General features: G+C 39.3%; 3 protein-coding genes and 1 pseudogene across 5 annotated transcripts; 3 read left to right on the forward strand and 1 right to left on the reverse strand.

Annotated features, from left to right (window-relative positions):
- Positions 1–397: 397 nt before the first annotated feature.
- On the reverse strand, positions 398–973 carry LOC122571694 (annotated as a pseudogene).
- Positions 974–3686: 2713 nt separating this feature from the next.
- LOC122572118 (radial spoke head protein 3 homolog) lies at positions 3687–7964 on the forward strand. 3 transcript variants are annotated; one of them, XM_043736718.1, is made up of 9 exons: positions 3692–4913; positions 5309–5390; positions 5468–5641; positions 5741–5869; positions 5966–6169; positions 6241–6403; positions 6606–6692; positions 7162–7359; positions 7830–7964. In XM_043736718.1, exons 1-8 carry the CDS (start codon positions 4135–4137, stop codon positions 7332–7334), a joined length of 1791 nt encoding a protein of 596 aa, XP_043592653.1. In that variant the 5' UTR covers positions 3692–4134; the 3' UTR covers positions 7335–7359; positions 7830–7964. The 3 variants fall into 3 exon arrangements, 2 of the variants coding, with proteins under 2 accessions (XP_043592654.1, XP_043592653.1); XR_006318377.1 differs by lacking the exon at positions 7830–7964 and having other exon boundaries at positions 3687–4913; positions 6241–6458; positions 7162–7172; XM_043736719.1 differs by lacking the exons at positions 7162–7359; positions 7830–7964 and having other exon boundaries at positions 3687–4913; positions 6241–6458; positions 6557–6681.
- Positions 7965–13245: 5281 nt separating this feature from the next.
- On the forward strand, positions 13246–14933 carry LOC122571695 (protein snail). The gene is made up of 4 exons (XM_043735757.1): positions 13246–13398; positions 13496–13745; positions 13878–14535; positions 14699–14933. The coding sequence occupies exons 1-4, from the start codon at positions 13246–13248 to the stop codon at positions 14931–14933; spliced, it is 1296 nt and encodes a 431-aa protein (XP_043591692.1).
- Positions 14934–15991: 1058 nt separating this feature from the next.
- On the forward strand, positions 15992–17104 carry LOC122572024 (ATP synthase subunit delta, mitochondrial). The gene is made up of 4 exons (XM_043736537.1): positions 15992–16131; positions 16354–16482; positions 16566–16763; positions 16869–17104. The coding sequence occupies exons 2-4, from the start codon at positions 16363–16365 to the stop codon at positions 17034–17036; spliced, it is 486 nt and encodes a 161-aa protein (XP_043592472.1). The 5' UTR covers positions 15992–16131; positions 16354–16362; the 3' UTR covers positions 17037–17104.
- Positions 17105–17180: the final 76 nt, after the last annotated feature.

Here is a 17180-nt window from a genome sequence, read left to right on the forward strand (position 1 = left end):
ATATTTTAGAATTAGATATATATTTAAAATACTAACAATAAATAAAACGACGATATAGAGATGTAAAAATATTTCTCTCAATCTAGAGATACAGGTTTTTATAGAAAAATGCACGGAATTAAATACTATCGTTGAGAACACTGAAAACTGAATTACAGAACTGTGTGTCACATAACACGGAAAACTTTGAAAGCAGATTTGTAAGTTTTCATTTATAACTAATGTTGTCAAACAGAGTTGAAGCTCATTTTATAACCAAATATTGTCCCGATATTATCGATATAACAAAAAATTATATATATCCATCTCTTGATAATCCTCGATGAATGTGTAGATTGGCATCTCTAAATTTCGAAATTCCCTGCTCGGTCTATAACCAGTTTTCGCGAACATACAGTTACAACATGACATGATACAACAAACATGTAGTTAACCAATGTAACACGAATGAAATAACTGCCAAACCATATAACCACGATAAATGGTTAAAGTTTGAAGACATTAACTAGTCTCTACGCCAATATTGCCCTCCAAATATTGATGCTGGTAAAAACAATAAGGTACCTAAAATTTAAAGGTTATTTGAATGTCATAAACATTTTTTACTATATTGTCGTGATACAATATTGAAAACTTTTATTTACCTGCTATGACACAGCACACAAAAGCAGTGGCTGAAAGCTGAAACTACTCATAATTCAATACAAATTTGAAGACTAACAGATTAATGTCAATGCAATCACAGCTTGTGCTATAAACTAGAGTAGGAGAGAAAGTGCAACAAATGTTTGCACAACCATTAACCACCTGGGCAATAACCATGCTATAATCACATAATATTCTTTTGAGAAAATTTATGGCGACATCCATCAAATTCTTTGTCAAACTGCTAATATAGGTATCCAAACTATTCAAAACAATATTTCCAAAGCCCCATATGTTTACAGGTACTGAAAGTCTCCTGGTAAGACTAAATCCAATTAGGACCGAAATTAAGTTAATTTAACCGTCAAAATACTTATGCTTATACTAATTAACTTATGCTTGTTAAAAATATTCTGTCATATATTAAATAGTACTAAAGACGTCCACTATATATTTTAATTAATTAGTATTGAAACTTTAACGTTTGAAAATTATTTATTTATAATTGACAATAAACCTGCAATCTGTGTAATTACCACACCAAGTATCGCCGCGTCTAAAAAAAGCATATAATGGACAATTAATAGAGATTATTCATGTACATTTATGTTTTTCACGCAATGTAAATCAAAAAATTATATTGCTTACTCGACTGTTTATAATAAACCTGCCACGCCTCTCATAGCGTCTATCATAGCCATGGCAGCGGTCATAATCGGCAGTCGGCTGTGCAGCGACCATTCAATGTTTCAATACAGCCATTAACTGAGATCATCTGCGATTTGCCACGGCACAACATAGGAATTATCACAGCGACCGACTCTCCAGCGGAATTATCTCTATCGACCAAGTACAGGATAGGCTTGACATTTGTACCTACCAACGGTTTGCTGTTTTACCGATATGATTGCTAAAAACTCTTTTATCTACAAAAGGATACTACATATGTGATATCCGAGGTTGATATCAGCAACCATCAATGGGGAAGTTGCCATCTCCAGGTAGGTTAGGCCAGCCTATCTCCTACGACGAAGGGTATAAAAGGGTCTGTATCAATCGAGCTCGCACCTTTACTTTTTCGTTATGACTTTCATTGTATTATATTATCATATAAGATTTGTAATAGCTGTACCATTTTTACGTCACTTATTATTGAATATAAGGTTTTGCTTTATATATTCTCATATAAGTTCTTACTAATAGTTAAATATTTCATTCATTTCTTAATCCCATTTCTCCTTCGCATTGAGCAAGGAGAGACAGACAAGTCGAAATTATAGATTTGGTGCTCGGCAATATGAGCTACAAGGACCATTGCACGCAATTCTATTATGAAGCAGCACTGAGATGCAGTGTGAACATCCGCATACTGTTAAAAGCCATTCGTTATCCACGAATCTCCACAGGCCATCTCGTGGATGCCGCCTATAGGCGGCGCTCGAAGCGAGAGAGTTAAACAACGGTACAGTCGAAGTTTCGATCGATGTGTCGTCGTTATATCGTACGGTAGATATCGATAAGTACCATTTATACCGATTGCGGTTTCAGCTTAAAAAATAGTATCGATAAAATTGTTCTCAGTTGTATTAACCATAAATGCATATTTTTATACGCTCTTAAACGAAATATTGAAACTAATCATAATTATCATCAATCTCGACCCACTTTTTAAAGGTGTTTAAACTCTCCCTTCCTTTACAGAAAAATAGATAAGGGCAAAATAAAGGTAGTTAATAATGTTGCTACTAAAAATTGTTTTAAGTTTTATATTTAGTTAATAAATGTAGAATCTTGATTGACTATTGTAAAAGTTACATCAATATACACATAAGGAAAACTCTTTCTCCTTGCGTTCCCTTGACAACCGAAGTACACAAGTAGATGGTCTTCGAAACCATTACGAATTTGTGGTCAACCTTACAGCAGGCATTTCATAGAATTTTTTGCGAAAAGAGCGATTAATACATAACAGCAATTGGCTGAAGTAAAACTATCTATTAATATTTATATTTATAACTATATTAAGGAAAAGAGATGGCTGCTACCAGAACGGATATGTGCCGAACGTGTAATCGTGGGCTTCACTCGTACAATATACCGGCCAGGGAAACAGATAAAAAAGAAACTTATACTTTTGTCAAGAGTCCAAGGGCAATATTGCATGTTCAGAAGAAATATAGAAATCCACCCACGTAAGTTTTCGAAACGTTTCAAAAAATTATAGAAAAGTCGCAGCATTTGGTTGGAAAGTTTTTTTAAAAGATAATGGGCAAGCATCAACGGAATAAATTGTTTCTATTTTTCCATCTATTTCTACCTGCTTCACGCACCTTTTTCTACCATATTCGCCAATTTTCAAACTTCTTTTCATATTCTCATGAAAACTTTCTCAATCGCCTGAAACATTCAACGTGTTCCGCGTACATATATCAACTCATGAAATCTTTACACAGTCTTCTGATATGGAAAACTGCTACTACAATCGCCTATGTTCGTCGTTATTATAGCTGGTTGTTCTTGGGTTTTGCTAATCAATTTCAAACATCGCCACGCACGTTTCCTTGCTTAGGGCAAACGTGACACTGCGATTTATACATATAATACAAGAGAAACGAAACGGTTAACTTGTAGCAGAAAAATGTTGCAAATTTGTATCGTCACAGAGAGGAAGAAACGCGTAAACAACGTTGAACACGATGGCTAGGTTTTTCATCAACAATAACCATAATATAGTCATCCAAGAGAGAGGTGTGACGATTTCCCGTTGATCGTATGACAAATGTTCAAATATTTTCGCGATATCATAAGCGAACGTAACGCAATAACGTCTATGATCGATATACACAGCAGCGTTATTAAAAGGGAAGAAGCGTAGGCGAAGGACTAAATTGACGATTACACGCGATCACGCGGTTAAAACGAAGTCGTTGATCTTTCTTGGGGTATAAATACAGCGACAAAGTAAGTAGAAACGTAACGCGAACGTTTCATCCGGAAGAGGTTGACGGAGGAGGTCGGATAGTTGAGGAGAAATTCTGGCCGCGGTGCTTTGCAAAACACCAACGGACATACGTGGTCATAGTTACCACCGATTTCGAGCCCCTTTAGCATGACTTAGGCATGCGCAAAGTTCACGATGGTCAGCGTTATTGAGTGGCCGCCGAGTAAAAATATACGTGTAGCATGTCTGCGGTACATATCGGTCGATTCTAAGGACATTGTCCAGTCCGTGAACACGCTCGCACGATTGCAGGCCTATTTGTGGTCATCGTGCAAACGCTCACGTCGTCTCGTTCTTCTCGATCCATCGTCCTGGATCCAAATCACTGATCTCGATTCACCGCCTGTTTAAAAACAGAGAAAGCAAGACAGATGAAGCGTACGTACGTAGAGACCTGAAGGGAATCAACGGCAACCCGATCAGTGTACTGTGTGGTCCGAAAATGCGCGGTACAAGTTACTGTGTAACTTCCTGAAAACGCCGACAACATGCCAGCTGGAATTTCCGCGTTGGCGCCCACAGCCAACGGAGATCCCTTTGATCTCGAGCGAAAGAATTCTCCAGCATTTACCATTCTTCAGAAAGATGGCTTGGACACCAATCTGCCTCTTCTTCGCGCGAACGATTGCAGTGAGACGGATCCGTCGGTAGTCGATGATTGTCTGGAAAACGTGAAAAACAACCTGTTTGATCGAAAACGCATCAGCAGATCGAACGATCATTTGGTCCAGGCGAATTTGCAATCGAACCAAGTGAATCCATTGAGGAGAGAAGCGCGAAGCAGAAGCCAGGAAAGCTCACGATCGGTGGACAAAATACCGGCGATAAAGCCTAGTATGACCTTGTCTACGGAGGACTTCAACGAAGTTCTAAACGCGAAGCTGAAGAAGCTTCAGGAACAGGAGCAAGAGAAGGAAGAACAGCGTAAAAGTGCAAAGAAGAGTCAAATTTTCCGTAGAAAACCATTCATCACGACCGTCAAGACTGGCGAATTTCTGATGCCACCGCCGGAAGTTGCGTCTCTTCTCGGCATCGCATCAAACTCTAACGACACCGAGGACTTCGACAATTGTCCGCTGCGTTCCAAGTTCAAATCACTCGCGTCGTTGACCAAAAAGCCGGAAGTACGTCATAGCAGCCATATTGCCAGGTGTCCGGTTGCTCTCAAGGCCACCGTCGACTTTACTCTCGGAATGATGAACGCGACGACCATGGCTGCCTCGACCTTGGACGACCGAGCGAAGACCGCGAAGAGAAACGACGCGACGTAAGTTTGCCAACATTTTGGGAAACTTATTCGCTGCGTTTTATCTTACGTACTAGAAAAAGAGAGAGAGAGAGAGAGAGAGAGAGAGTAACACGAAAGGGTACTTAAAATTTGCTTGTAAAGCGTTTAACAAAGCGTGTCAGGAACGGTAGAAACGAGAAGGTCGTAAATAGTTTCGTTGCGTGTAAGAAGGAGACGCCGAAGATTATCGAGTGCGGTTGCGTGCACTTGGATCGTAGATACGTTTGTATACATATATACATACTGATAGTATTGTAACGTACACGTGCGTACAACTTAAAATACACCCTGACATGTAATTCATCGACGCTTGCCCAAGATTTCCAACTTAGCTCGCGAAATATGTAAGGTACCTTCGTTTCCTCCCTTTACAGCGATCAACCGATTCCTTTTGGGAATATTATGTTTGACCGTCGCGTCGTCCGGGGAAGCACGTTTGCCACTCCTCCTATCCTTGTAAGTAACGAATTGAACGAACTATCCGCGACTCGTGCACGTATATGGAAAAATAAGTAATTACGCATTTGGCTTAGATCGATGGAGAACAATCGATAGCGGCAAGGCAAGCGGAGGCCAGAAGGAGGAATTTGGCGAGGAAACGAGCTCAAGCACAAGCTACCAAAGCTCTGGTCGCTAGAGCAGGTTCGCCACCGCCGGTTCCTGGTCGCAAGCACGAGCCGGTGCAAACGGAAGTTTACCTCGAGGAGGTAAGCAAAACGTCGCCCTATCCTCGACGGTTCATCGAACTCTCCTCTCGAGTGTCTTGCAACAGCTCGTAATCGAACAGTGTACGTTATATTTGGCAGCTATTCGACAAACCAGACGAAACCGATGTCGCGACACAGACAGACTACTTCTTGGATAGACCGCCAACACCGAAATATTGCCCGGATAAGGTTGGCCAAGATGCTAGTACTCAAATTGAGCCTGGTGACGTAAGTTGGAAAAGATGCAGGCGATTCTTCCTCTTCTTGGAAATTTTACACATTTGATCGGCTATCGATCGTTCGAGCAAACAACCTTACTTTCAGCTGTTCGATTTCGACTTCGAGGTGCAACCGATTCTCGAGATGCTCGTTGGTAAAACGATAGAACAGGCATTGATAGAAGTTCTCGAAGAGGAGGAGATTGCCGCTTTGAGGGAGCAACAGAGAAAGTTCTTGGAACTACGCGCCGCGGAAAGAGCTGAAACGCGAAGACTGGAGGAACAAGAAAGGAGGCTGAGAGAAGAGAAGGTTTGTACGTCGTCGATTAATTGTTCGAGAAGTTTCGTTCTTAAGCATCGCTGTTCGAATTCGTTCGATAGGATCAACGATTGAGGCAACACGAGGACGCGATGATGGCTCGAAAGGAAACGGAAGAACGAATCGCGGCGGCTACTCTTTTAACAGGATATATAGCCGAACTTCTACCAGCGGTTCTGGAAGGTTTGAAGATGTCCGGGTTCCTGTTGGACGAAATCAAGGCTGGTTCGTGAACACTCAAGAACACTGCTACTTTTTGTGAATTAGTTCGTTCAGAAAGGTTTATTAATTTTTCTTTATTTATAATCTTTATCCGATAGTTCGATAACGAAAGAAGCGTTCGCACATTTTTCCTACTTCCTTTTTTTTTTCAACTAGATTAGCAACAGCTCGTTCAAGTAAAACGCTCCAATATTCGTTTTCACAGATGTCGAGGAAGGTTTCATGCCGTGGTTGATGAAGGAGGTTAAAAAAGAAATGGGCTACATGATCGAGAGCAGAGAATTACTCATGGGTAAATATCGTTAGTTTGAAAATTGAAAATCCCGACATTGATATACATATTATTACGTTGTCACAAGATGAACGGTTCAACGACCGTAGAAATTTTTAGCATACCCTTCGTACAACACGATTTTCACCGGGATTTTTTGCTAATTACCGGATGTTTGCTAAAGATTTACAGGGATATTGATAACACAGAGATAATGTCTTACCCTTGCCTGTGTACCCCTAATAAGGGTCTTACCCATGAAGGCAGTGCACAATTGTATAGAAGAATGCGATCCGTTTCGTCCTTTATTATTTCAACATCAAACAGCAAACATCAAACTTAATTAACGACAAGATTCTGACACAAATCAACGCAATAACAACTCAAATACCTACTGTCGTTATCTATCGTCGCTTTAAATAAACTATAAATAATAAATCTCCAACGATTTAAGCATAACAAATTTTTCTATCCTCTTGTAATTTTTCAGAGATCGTCAGAGAAATTTTAGAAAATCGTGCAGAAGCATACAAAAAGCTTGGCGAAGAGTACGATGTCTCCAGAAGAAGGAAACCGTCGATGGATCATATCGAGGATGGCGGGGATGACCCAAATTTCGTAAATTACGAACCACCCGTTATCGAAAATTCAGACGCCGTTTAGTCAACCGATTCGACCAAATATTCTTGTACGTAAAGCTAAAAAAATAAGCTCGTATACCAAGACGTAACAAATTGTCATCGAGCGATCGACGAAGTCGGTGAATTTTTTTGCTATTCGGATCGTCCTTTGCCAAAGCTTTAATACTCGTTGATCTTGCGACTGAAAAACGAGCATATCATAGTTAGCTTTCGGATTTAGGGACACCTCCACCAGCACCGGAGCAATCCCCATCTCACTGGCTTCTACATTAAGCAGTATACACAGCTGCGAGACAAATCCATCTCGTCCGGTTGCGCTCCGTGACAGGTCACCGCCGCGTTTTCGATCCCCATAGCAAACACCAACTACCACAGCCGTATTCCACGAAAATCCATCAGAAATTAATTATCCGTTTTCTAATATATCCGTCCGTGCTGGACTTTTAAAAACAATTCTATCTTCTTCTATTAATTTTCACACTTGGAAGAATAACAATTTATTAGTTACACTTTTCAGGTTCGTTTCGAATCCAGGAAGAACAACGACGAGTCGATCGATTGAGATTCATAAGAGAACAGAAGATTCACAATGATAATTAGTTTCACGAAAGATATTTCAATTGATGCAAATAAACGAAATGTTTATTACTTATAATTATGTCTGTCACTGTGTATTACTTATGTTCCTTTTATTTTCCTCTGCTCTTTCAACGTAACTTCTGTCCGACAAATCTTTCCTTCGTATAATTTGGGAAAAATCGAGCTCCGTACATTTGTCGTCGATTTATCTTTTTATCTTTTATTGTACACGGAAATGCGGCTGTGCAGGCGATCGTTAAGTCGAAAATACGAACGTCGCTAAAACCGTCCGGTGTAATTCTACTTGTCAGCTCGTCTGTTGTTTCAGATTACAAAGGTAAACTATGCACACTCCAGAAGAAACTCGAATACAACGTGCAATCCTATTTTTCCCTCGTATAATTATACATTGTATCTAACAGAAATAGGTAAAAATAAAGAAAAAAAAAGTTCTTGGAAATTTAAGGGAAAACTAAGGTTCATAGATTCGAAAAATGAAAGTCGTAGCAGCAGTAAAATATACTGAACAGGTATGCCTAGCGCCATCGACATCTGTCCCGTGCTGCTCGTGTCTCGATCTACTAAATATACTTGCGCCTTTGTGTCCTTCGGAAGGGCACAGGTGAAGTCGTTAAGACCGTTGTTTCATTTGATCAAGGAAAGAGTTACAAGTGCACAGATTATACCGTCGCCGTTATATACCTTCCAGTATACACGTACACTTGCAAATTTTCTTCTTTTTCTTTTTTTACGTTATGTCGTGTGTCATTGTATGCCGCTGCTTTCCTCGCTGAAATTTATTCATATTCATATGCGAGAAGGAGAGGAAAGAAACAGAATGCGAGAATTAAAAAGAGAAGATTCAATCGTGTTCTCTGGAAATGAGATAAGATTCGTCGGTACACCGCGAAAGTAGAAAAAACCTGTCAGGCTCAATCAGGATTAAACAGACGATAATAGGATGAGGTTTCACGGTGAATTGAGATCGGCACAGTTTTAAAAAGCCACCCACCCTCTTAAACCACGCACCCCTTCCAGGCGATGAACACGACAAGGTGAGGGGAGCCATATCGTATTGGATTAAATTAAGCGGAGTAAGGAGAGGGAGGAATTGTCCCGATACCTTGCATTATATGCACAAAACTCGTGTGCCAAGTGAATCGTGCTTTTAGGGAGATTCAAGAAGGGAGTACCGTGATAGAGTCTAATCGGTCGTAGGCGGTTCCTACGCTGTTCCACCATGTGATCCATGCCACCTGTATTTCAGCGTGTTTCTTTTATCTATGAATACGCGGGAAACCTTCGGTGCGAACATTTCTCTCGAAATGATCTCTTTTTCTTTTACCAACTTACGCAACTGCCACTCAACGGTCGACTTTAAAATAAAAACTAAATAGTAAAACGAAATATCGTTGACGTCCATGAATAAGCATACCAGAGGGAAATATTTTTCGAACAACAGTTAGCTGATAATTGAAAAGTTTGACGCTGCGATTGAAATGGCAACTTGGTCAGACTTCGCGTATTTGCCTGCGTTAAATGACTCCCTTAAAATCATGTAAACAATACCTAATGGTATATAATGGTTAAATAGGGACCTGAACGCGGGGTGAAGCATTCTCAGTAATGGTGTTATAGGGTATTCGATCGGCACGTGTCACGTTACAGAGTACTCGACATCGAGAGACACGAGCAATATGCCAACGACACGTGACCGAAGCAACGAAGTTTTAACTGCAACAAACGTCAACGTGCCTTTACATGTACTCGTTGTTAATGAAACATTATCTTTGGATTAAATCCACGACTAGGAAACAACTAGTATTCGCAAGGTATTCTTAGCAAATATTAACAACGCGCGAACCAGTGTCTCGTTGGAAGAGCTATCAGGAGCATATTTTCGACACTTGCAGAACCAAAACGAATCATCTTTATAGTCACCTCCCCGCAAAGCCAACCATAACTCAGCCTTTACCCTGTAACATACAACTTGAATTATATCTATAGAATCTCGTAGAAGGGCGCTGAACAATAAGATTTGTTACGTCTCTGTGTATCGAAGGGATCGCGCTTGGATTTTCGATACCATCTAAAGCTCGGAGCCAAAGACTTGTGCTTAAGTTCGCCTATCGAGTATTGAAATTCATACTGGTCGTCTAACGATCGAATAATATAAAGAAGCCGCCAAGTAAAATTAGGACGGAGCGTATGGACGATGCGTTGAAAAAGAAATGTACGGAAAAGTCGTTGTTGAAAATCTGTCGCAAGGCAGGTGACGTAAAACAGCAGAAAGCGGAAATGTTTAACGTTGCAAGTGCCTTCGTGAACGGTATACGCTACTATCGCAGTATGCGTTGCGAGTAACAGAACAAACTGAACAGGGTGTTTCTTATACAGACTTGTTCTGAGCGTCGCACGAGGGGCAGGCAATAATACGTAGATGATAATCGCGATATTAATATCGCATTGGGAAGCGCGCACATGCGTGCAAGGGTCCATTGGTCACGGAGGAACACTTGTTCGCTGACTGGCTTGCGGTTCTTTCAATGCACCCTGATTTTAGAAAGAGACAATGAGAGGGTGGAACTCCAAGTTCGGATGATGGCAAGAACTGTCTAAGAGACGAACTAAGCCATCATGGAAATGCTATCAACGAAACGCAAAGAACATTTTTACCTTTTAAGTTCGATGCATTTCGCAATAAGGAATCGTTCTTCCTTTAAGAAAGGACACGACCTTACAACGAACAGATGCAACAGAAGACAAGCTGTCGTGTGTCAACCGTCTGCATCGACCCGATTTGTAAAACAATCTACGATAATTAATAAATTACGAGGAATAAGTTGGAGAAAAAGTTTCTGCCCTTACGTCGACTCGAAACAGAAAGTATAAAAGATTTGGAGAACGCTTGCCACGACTTAGCTCGGTACGCAATATTATGCGGTTGATGGCAAAGGACGGTAGACCACTTGTGCTCGATTTTCGAGGGACCAGGACAAGGGTTGGTACAAGGGATGGTGCAGCTTGTGAACACTCGTGTCATTCCCTGGTTCGGCACCATTCATCCGGGATGAATCACTTCACCCGCGGACGATCCACCGAGGAAATGTCATGCCCTTCCTTGCAGCAATCCTTACCGTAAGATCGAAGCGGAAATGCGAATTGAATGTTCTTCTAATCAGCTTTCAAGTAGAGTTAAGATACGTTTGTTCGAAATGTTAATGTAGCCATCCTAAATGCAGCAATTGGAGAGAGTTTAAGCACAGAAGGTAGTACAGCAAAATTTATCACGAATGATGATCTAGTCCTTGTCGGAAACTAAATTACTATAATAACGTTGAAAGTCTCTCTAGTAGATTTAGATAAATATCAGGTAACCTCGGTAGGTGCTGGGAATTAGTACTAGAGATACTTGTAACTATGTAACTGCAAACAGGTCATATCGAAGATGAAACCGTTCATTAGGCCACTAATTCGTTTTCTAATTTCTTTGACTGATCCAAGTTCAAATCCGAGAACGCAACAACTCGTCAAGACGAATTCGCCGAGTTTTCGTCAAGTCACGTACACAGACACATTTGTATACGTATACGTAACTTATTAGGTCGACATAAGTCTACTACTTTTTCTCGAACTTATTTCTCGTAATTTGTTAATTATCGTAGATTATTCTGCAAATCAGATCGATTCAGACGGTCGACACACCACAGGTTGTCCTCTGTTGTATCTGTTGTTGTAAGGTCGTGTCGTTTTTTAAAGGAAGGACGATTTCTTACTGCGAAATGCATCGAACTTAAAAGGTAAAAATGTTCTTTGCGTTTGGTTGATAGTATAAGTCTGCGTACGTATACGTTATAAGCGAAAAGAGTAGGTTTGCGAAAAGAAGAGAATCGGTCATCGGAGATAGGTGAAAATCCAAATTGCAATAGATTAGCTCGCGAGGAGAACGCAAAGATCGAAGAACGATTAGGTAAATCCAAGCGATATCGCTCGATCACGATCTACGCACGCGTGCGAGAAGAATGAGCCACTTAATTTCCTAATCAACAGTTGATTCAGATGCACCTTTCGGCAGCATCCCCCATCCTCGGCGCGGGAGCTATGTCGGTTTGCAGCTGAGCCAAACAATGTCCTTTCACATGAGGCTTTTATAGCCCCATGAAACACTCAGTCAGGGCTGGCTCCTGGTGACGGCTGCATGACCTGTACGTGTCACGTGCTCCGTGATTACAACCAAGCGCGAACCAAGATCGACGATGATCCAGAGAAAAAGTATATAGTTCGAAAGAACTAGATGTAGAAGATCTAGCGTTGAACATCGATATTTTGACCAACTATAAGTTTATAGTGGTAACCGTGCTGTAACTATCGAACACACACGAGTCCTTTAAAACTATGAGAAAATAATGAAATGATACGGCGATAAATGAGAAGTTATAGAAATCGTACAAGCATCGTTGCAGGCGCGATACTTGCACTAACATCTTTCGATGATCTTCCAACAAGATCGTCGTACATGTCAGAAGTTATGGAGAATATGTTATCCCGATTTTAGTGGGTCAAACTAATCCGCCACTGATGGTACTTACGATTAGCTTTGAATAACAAAAAGTTTTCTCCTTATACCTGCGACAACAAATTGTAGTGGAACTACAGGCGATGAATTAGTGGAATTATCTTTCTTAAGCATCGTTCCGGATGACCAATTTTTATTTTGTTGTCAGGTAACAATTACCCGAAACAATGAATTAAAAAAATCATGTTTTACAAGTTTTAAAAACTTACTAAAATCTATTCATAGTTATAAACAATTACGATAACGATATCTAATCATAAATTTACAATAATTGTATTGATTGAAATAGGTGAATCGGTACCTAAGATATTAATCTATTTAAGAATAAAGATTACTGGATCTTTTAGCGTAATAGTACAATAACGTTGGAAGGTAATTTCAAAACTGTTAAGCACACCTTGCGTTATCTCGAGAAGGCCCGTCTCGTTAGTGTTAAATACGCCCATACCTACGTTTCCTCCTCTAATATTTGGTAAAGCATCAGGACTTGCAAATCATAAGCACGTGGGCCGATTTACCCTTGGCCAGTTCTTTAAACACAATTACACGTATACTAACAGTGGTGTGGGGTGCAACAGTGGAGGGGAGCAAGTGTCTAACCCCCTAGTACTCAATTCGGGGCATGAGCCCACCGAATATTTAAGCCACACGCGGAATGCAGTTCGAACTTAGTTGACAGATCGACAGCGCGTTACAATCATCGAGGAAGAACTTTAACGGCAACCAAGATCGTTTTTATGTGAAGTAAAGTATCTAGTACAGTGAGAATAATTTGATGATGAATAGTGAAACATATAAAAAGATCGCTTTATCCCAAAGATATTTAAACAGACCTATCGTCAGAGCTGCGGGGCCCATTGGAAAGGATTCTTCAACGGAGATCATTGATGTGAAAAGACTGTCTCAGAATATTACATCGGGAATTCAATATGTATGTATTAAAAATGCAGTTTGTAATATCGAAGTAGGTTCTCAGGATAAAAAAGTGAATTCGCGTAAATCATTTCAACTGCGTGGATCGATTGTAGGTTGAAGTTGTCGACGCGGAAGGCCGCCTGATTTGCATAAACAGACTCGTGAGCACTCCTTGCTGGTTAAAAATCGTCGAATTTGCAAATGACTGTCAGGCCTGTAACGTGCTTTTAATGACTACCGCCGAGGGTGTAATACTGAAAACTATAAGGGACATAACTCCCGGTGAACCACTGCTCATGTGGTTTACCGAAAATATTCTCGCTATGTTGAATATACCGTTCTTGACACCATCTAACATACAAGGTAAAACATGCATCATCAAATAGGATAGAATAAAAGTGAAGCGATGGAATTGCATAATCAGCGAATAAGAGTTTTGTGGTTTCGTTCGCGATTTTGTAAAATTATACCGAAACACGTGTATATTGATTTCAGATCAGAATCGCTACGTTTGTCACATATGTAACAACTTGTTTGAGTTCCCAAATCCTTTGAAGATACATTTAGCCCTAAAGTGCAATCGACTGGACAGTAATCATCTTTGGTCCGTGTTAACCAAAGAGTTCAGCTTGTCGCCGAGATCAAGCTTGTCCCTCAACCTGTTCTCCAATCCGTCTTTCAAATTCGAACTGACCAGATTGTCGCAAACTTCGCCTGCCAGAATATCACCGATCTCGGTAGAAACCATGGATAATACTGTTTCCCTTGCAAAGAACAATTCATTGGAGTCTTCCGATCATCCCTCTCCATCCTCTTCAAATCTGCTATCTTTTAATTCTTCATCCGTGCAAATTTCACCAAACATGCCGGCAAGAGCGTCCTCTGTAACGAAAGATATAATTCACCGACAGTCTGCTTTCCAACCGTACCCAAATCAAAGCAACATCTTTAGGAAGATCTATCCGCTAACAAGGAACGAGACTGTTTTAACGCCCTACAATATTCAAGCGACCGCCGCACCAATCAGTACTGACGTCCATGCAGCGCAAGTGGAAACGATAGTCAGCAATCTCGGTAAATCGAAGCAAGGACACCTCTGCATTTATTGTGGAAAAGTTTACTCGAGAAAATACGGTTTAAAAATCCACATCAGGTCAGTATAGCTTTCAGAGTTTCGTTTCATCTAGTATCTAACTTACGCGCCCCCAAGGGCTCTTCTCAAAGAAATTATTCTCTGTTTTCGACGAATTTCTTATCGAAAGGCTGGTGACGAAAAATATTCATCGAAAATATTTTTGCGTTCTTTCTATTCACAGAACCCATACCGGTTACAAACCTTTAAAATGCAAATTTTGTCTGCGACCATTCGGAGATCCTAGCAACTTGAATAAGCACGTACGGTTGCACGCGGATGGCGAAACACCATACAGGTGTGACTTATGTGGAAAAGTTTTGGTCAGGAGGAGAGATCTTGAGAGGCATTTAAAATCGAGACACCAAGAAAACATAAACGATAGTACGGATACTTCGTCTGATGGCACTGACGTTTAAGTAGAAGTTTAATCATCTTCGATATCAGGGACAATTTGCTCATATGTAATTATAAACGTCATTTATTTTGCAAATTGTCGTCAAAGCTAACACGATAATAGGAGAGCTAGTTTCCCTATGGTAAATTTCCGAAATAACTGTAAATATTTGATTATGTAAATATTTAGTTGGAATAAGAAATTTAAATGAATGCGGGATGTTCAATATAAAAAAAAAAATATTTAAGTACGCATCATAGAATATCTTCAGGAAATCATGCATTATGCACGGAAAGAACGAATGAAACAAAGTTACAGTCGAGCTTTAACGTGTTTTATCGATTCTGGTAATTATTCGTTGTGATACATAAAGAATCTGATTAAAGCATGATTCCCTGCATTTGAAAGTTCTAGAAATAGGGCCATTGTTAACTTAATATATAATCGAAATATTATAACGAAATTGTAAAAGTTCGTCCAAAGCCGAGAGGCACGGACTAAATAAAAATAATAATAATAATAATATAACGAAATTGTTATTTTATATTTATTGATCGATAAATGTCAGTCATCTTGCATTTTTTTAAATAGCTAACAAGAAATTAAAACCGTACGAAAAATATTTAATTTTGTTTCGAGCATTCTATTCCAGATATACGATGCATTTATTCAAACTGAATGTATTACATAATATATGACACCGATCTATTCACATAAAACGTATGTGACATTTATTTATATGATCAAAAAATGAAAAATCATAATTATCAAACATACATGATACAAGCATCTGCTAACACTCATGAAGAATTAATAACATCACAGTCACGACATATATACATATATATGTTGTGTGGTTAAATAAATAATTACAAGTAACTCACGTGTGAAGTTTTTTTTTCTAAATGCAAAAGTTTTGTTAATTTTACATGTCAGAGACACAGACTGAATTTCTTCAACACTTTTATTTCAATCAAGTTAATTATTTTCGTTGAGAGAACTTGAATTCGCGCAGATTTATTTAAATCTAGCAACTGTAGGCAATGAAGAGGACGCTACTGAAACATTTCGATGGTAACGCCATCGTTTGAGCGTAATAAAAACCTTGTCATCTGTACAACTTGGTACTATGTATATGTATTAATTGGTTTGGATTTCGTCTGCCTGCTTGCAGCGACTGATACCATTTTCTATCAATTTCTTCAATAACTGTCAATAACGTAAGTATTTACAGTATGGAGGATATTTAAATAAATCTAGAAGACGAGTGCATTGAACTTACAGTCAAATTTAATTGCCTTCCATATATGTACCTAGTCTCTTTAACTGGTTTAAATGTAAGAGATGGACAATACATGTAGATCGAATTGTGATGTAACCAGTTCCAGTTATCATTTTTATACAGTTTTACATAAAACTTCGAGAATAATTTTTTGTTACAGTATATTAAAATGGCTACTATCGCACGCAATCTGCGCCCTTATTTAAGATATATTCGTAATCAAAAAAGAACTTACGCCGATGCACCCGCTAGCAATGAAATGAAGTTTACATTGGCTGGGGCTAATCAGGTATAAATGAACACATAGTTCTTTTCATGTACATTTTCTTTTAAATTTCAATTTCATGAATTTCTAATGAAATTGTGTTATAGGTATTTTATGACGAAAGTGTTATTAAACAAGTAGATGTGCCATCATTTTCTGGTTCTTTTGGTATTTTACCAAAACATGTTCCTACCTTGGCTGTATTGAAACCAGGCGTAGTCACAGTATACGAAGAAGATGGGGCAGTCAAAAAAGTTTTTGTTTCTTCAGGGACAGTCACTATAAATGAAAACAACAGCGTACAGGTATATGTTTGATATATCATATTATTTAAATAAGAGCGGCAAACTGTTAAATATTTTTTAATGTTATTCTACCCTAAACTATTGCAAATTAAAATATATTGATAGATTCTAGCGGAAGAAGCTCACCCCCTGGAAAATCTTGATGGGACTGCAGCTAGAGAACTTCTTAGTAAAGCTCAGCAACAGCTTTCATCTGCATCGTCGGAACAAGAGAAAGCTGAAGCAGCAATTGCGGTTGAAGTTGCAGAAGCTTTAGTACAAGCTTTGCAGTAAACATTGTGCAACCATTGTGTATATATTAAAATATCATTCTGTATAACATTAAATCCTTAGGCAACATATTTTCCATGTTTCTGTCATACTCCTACATGAAAATACAGTAATATTAAAGCTATACAGCTACGTTACATATACGCG

The sequence above is a fragment of the Bombus pyrosoma genome, linkage group LG10 (genome assembly GCF_014825855.1).
Source record: "Bombus pyrosoma isolate SC7728 linkage group LG10, ASM1482585v1, whole genome shotgun sequence".
Classification (NCBI taxonomy): Eukaryota; Metazoa; Arthropoda; class Insecta; order Hymenoptera; family Apidae; genus Bombus; species Bombus pyrosoma.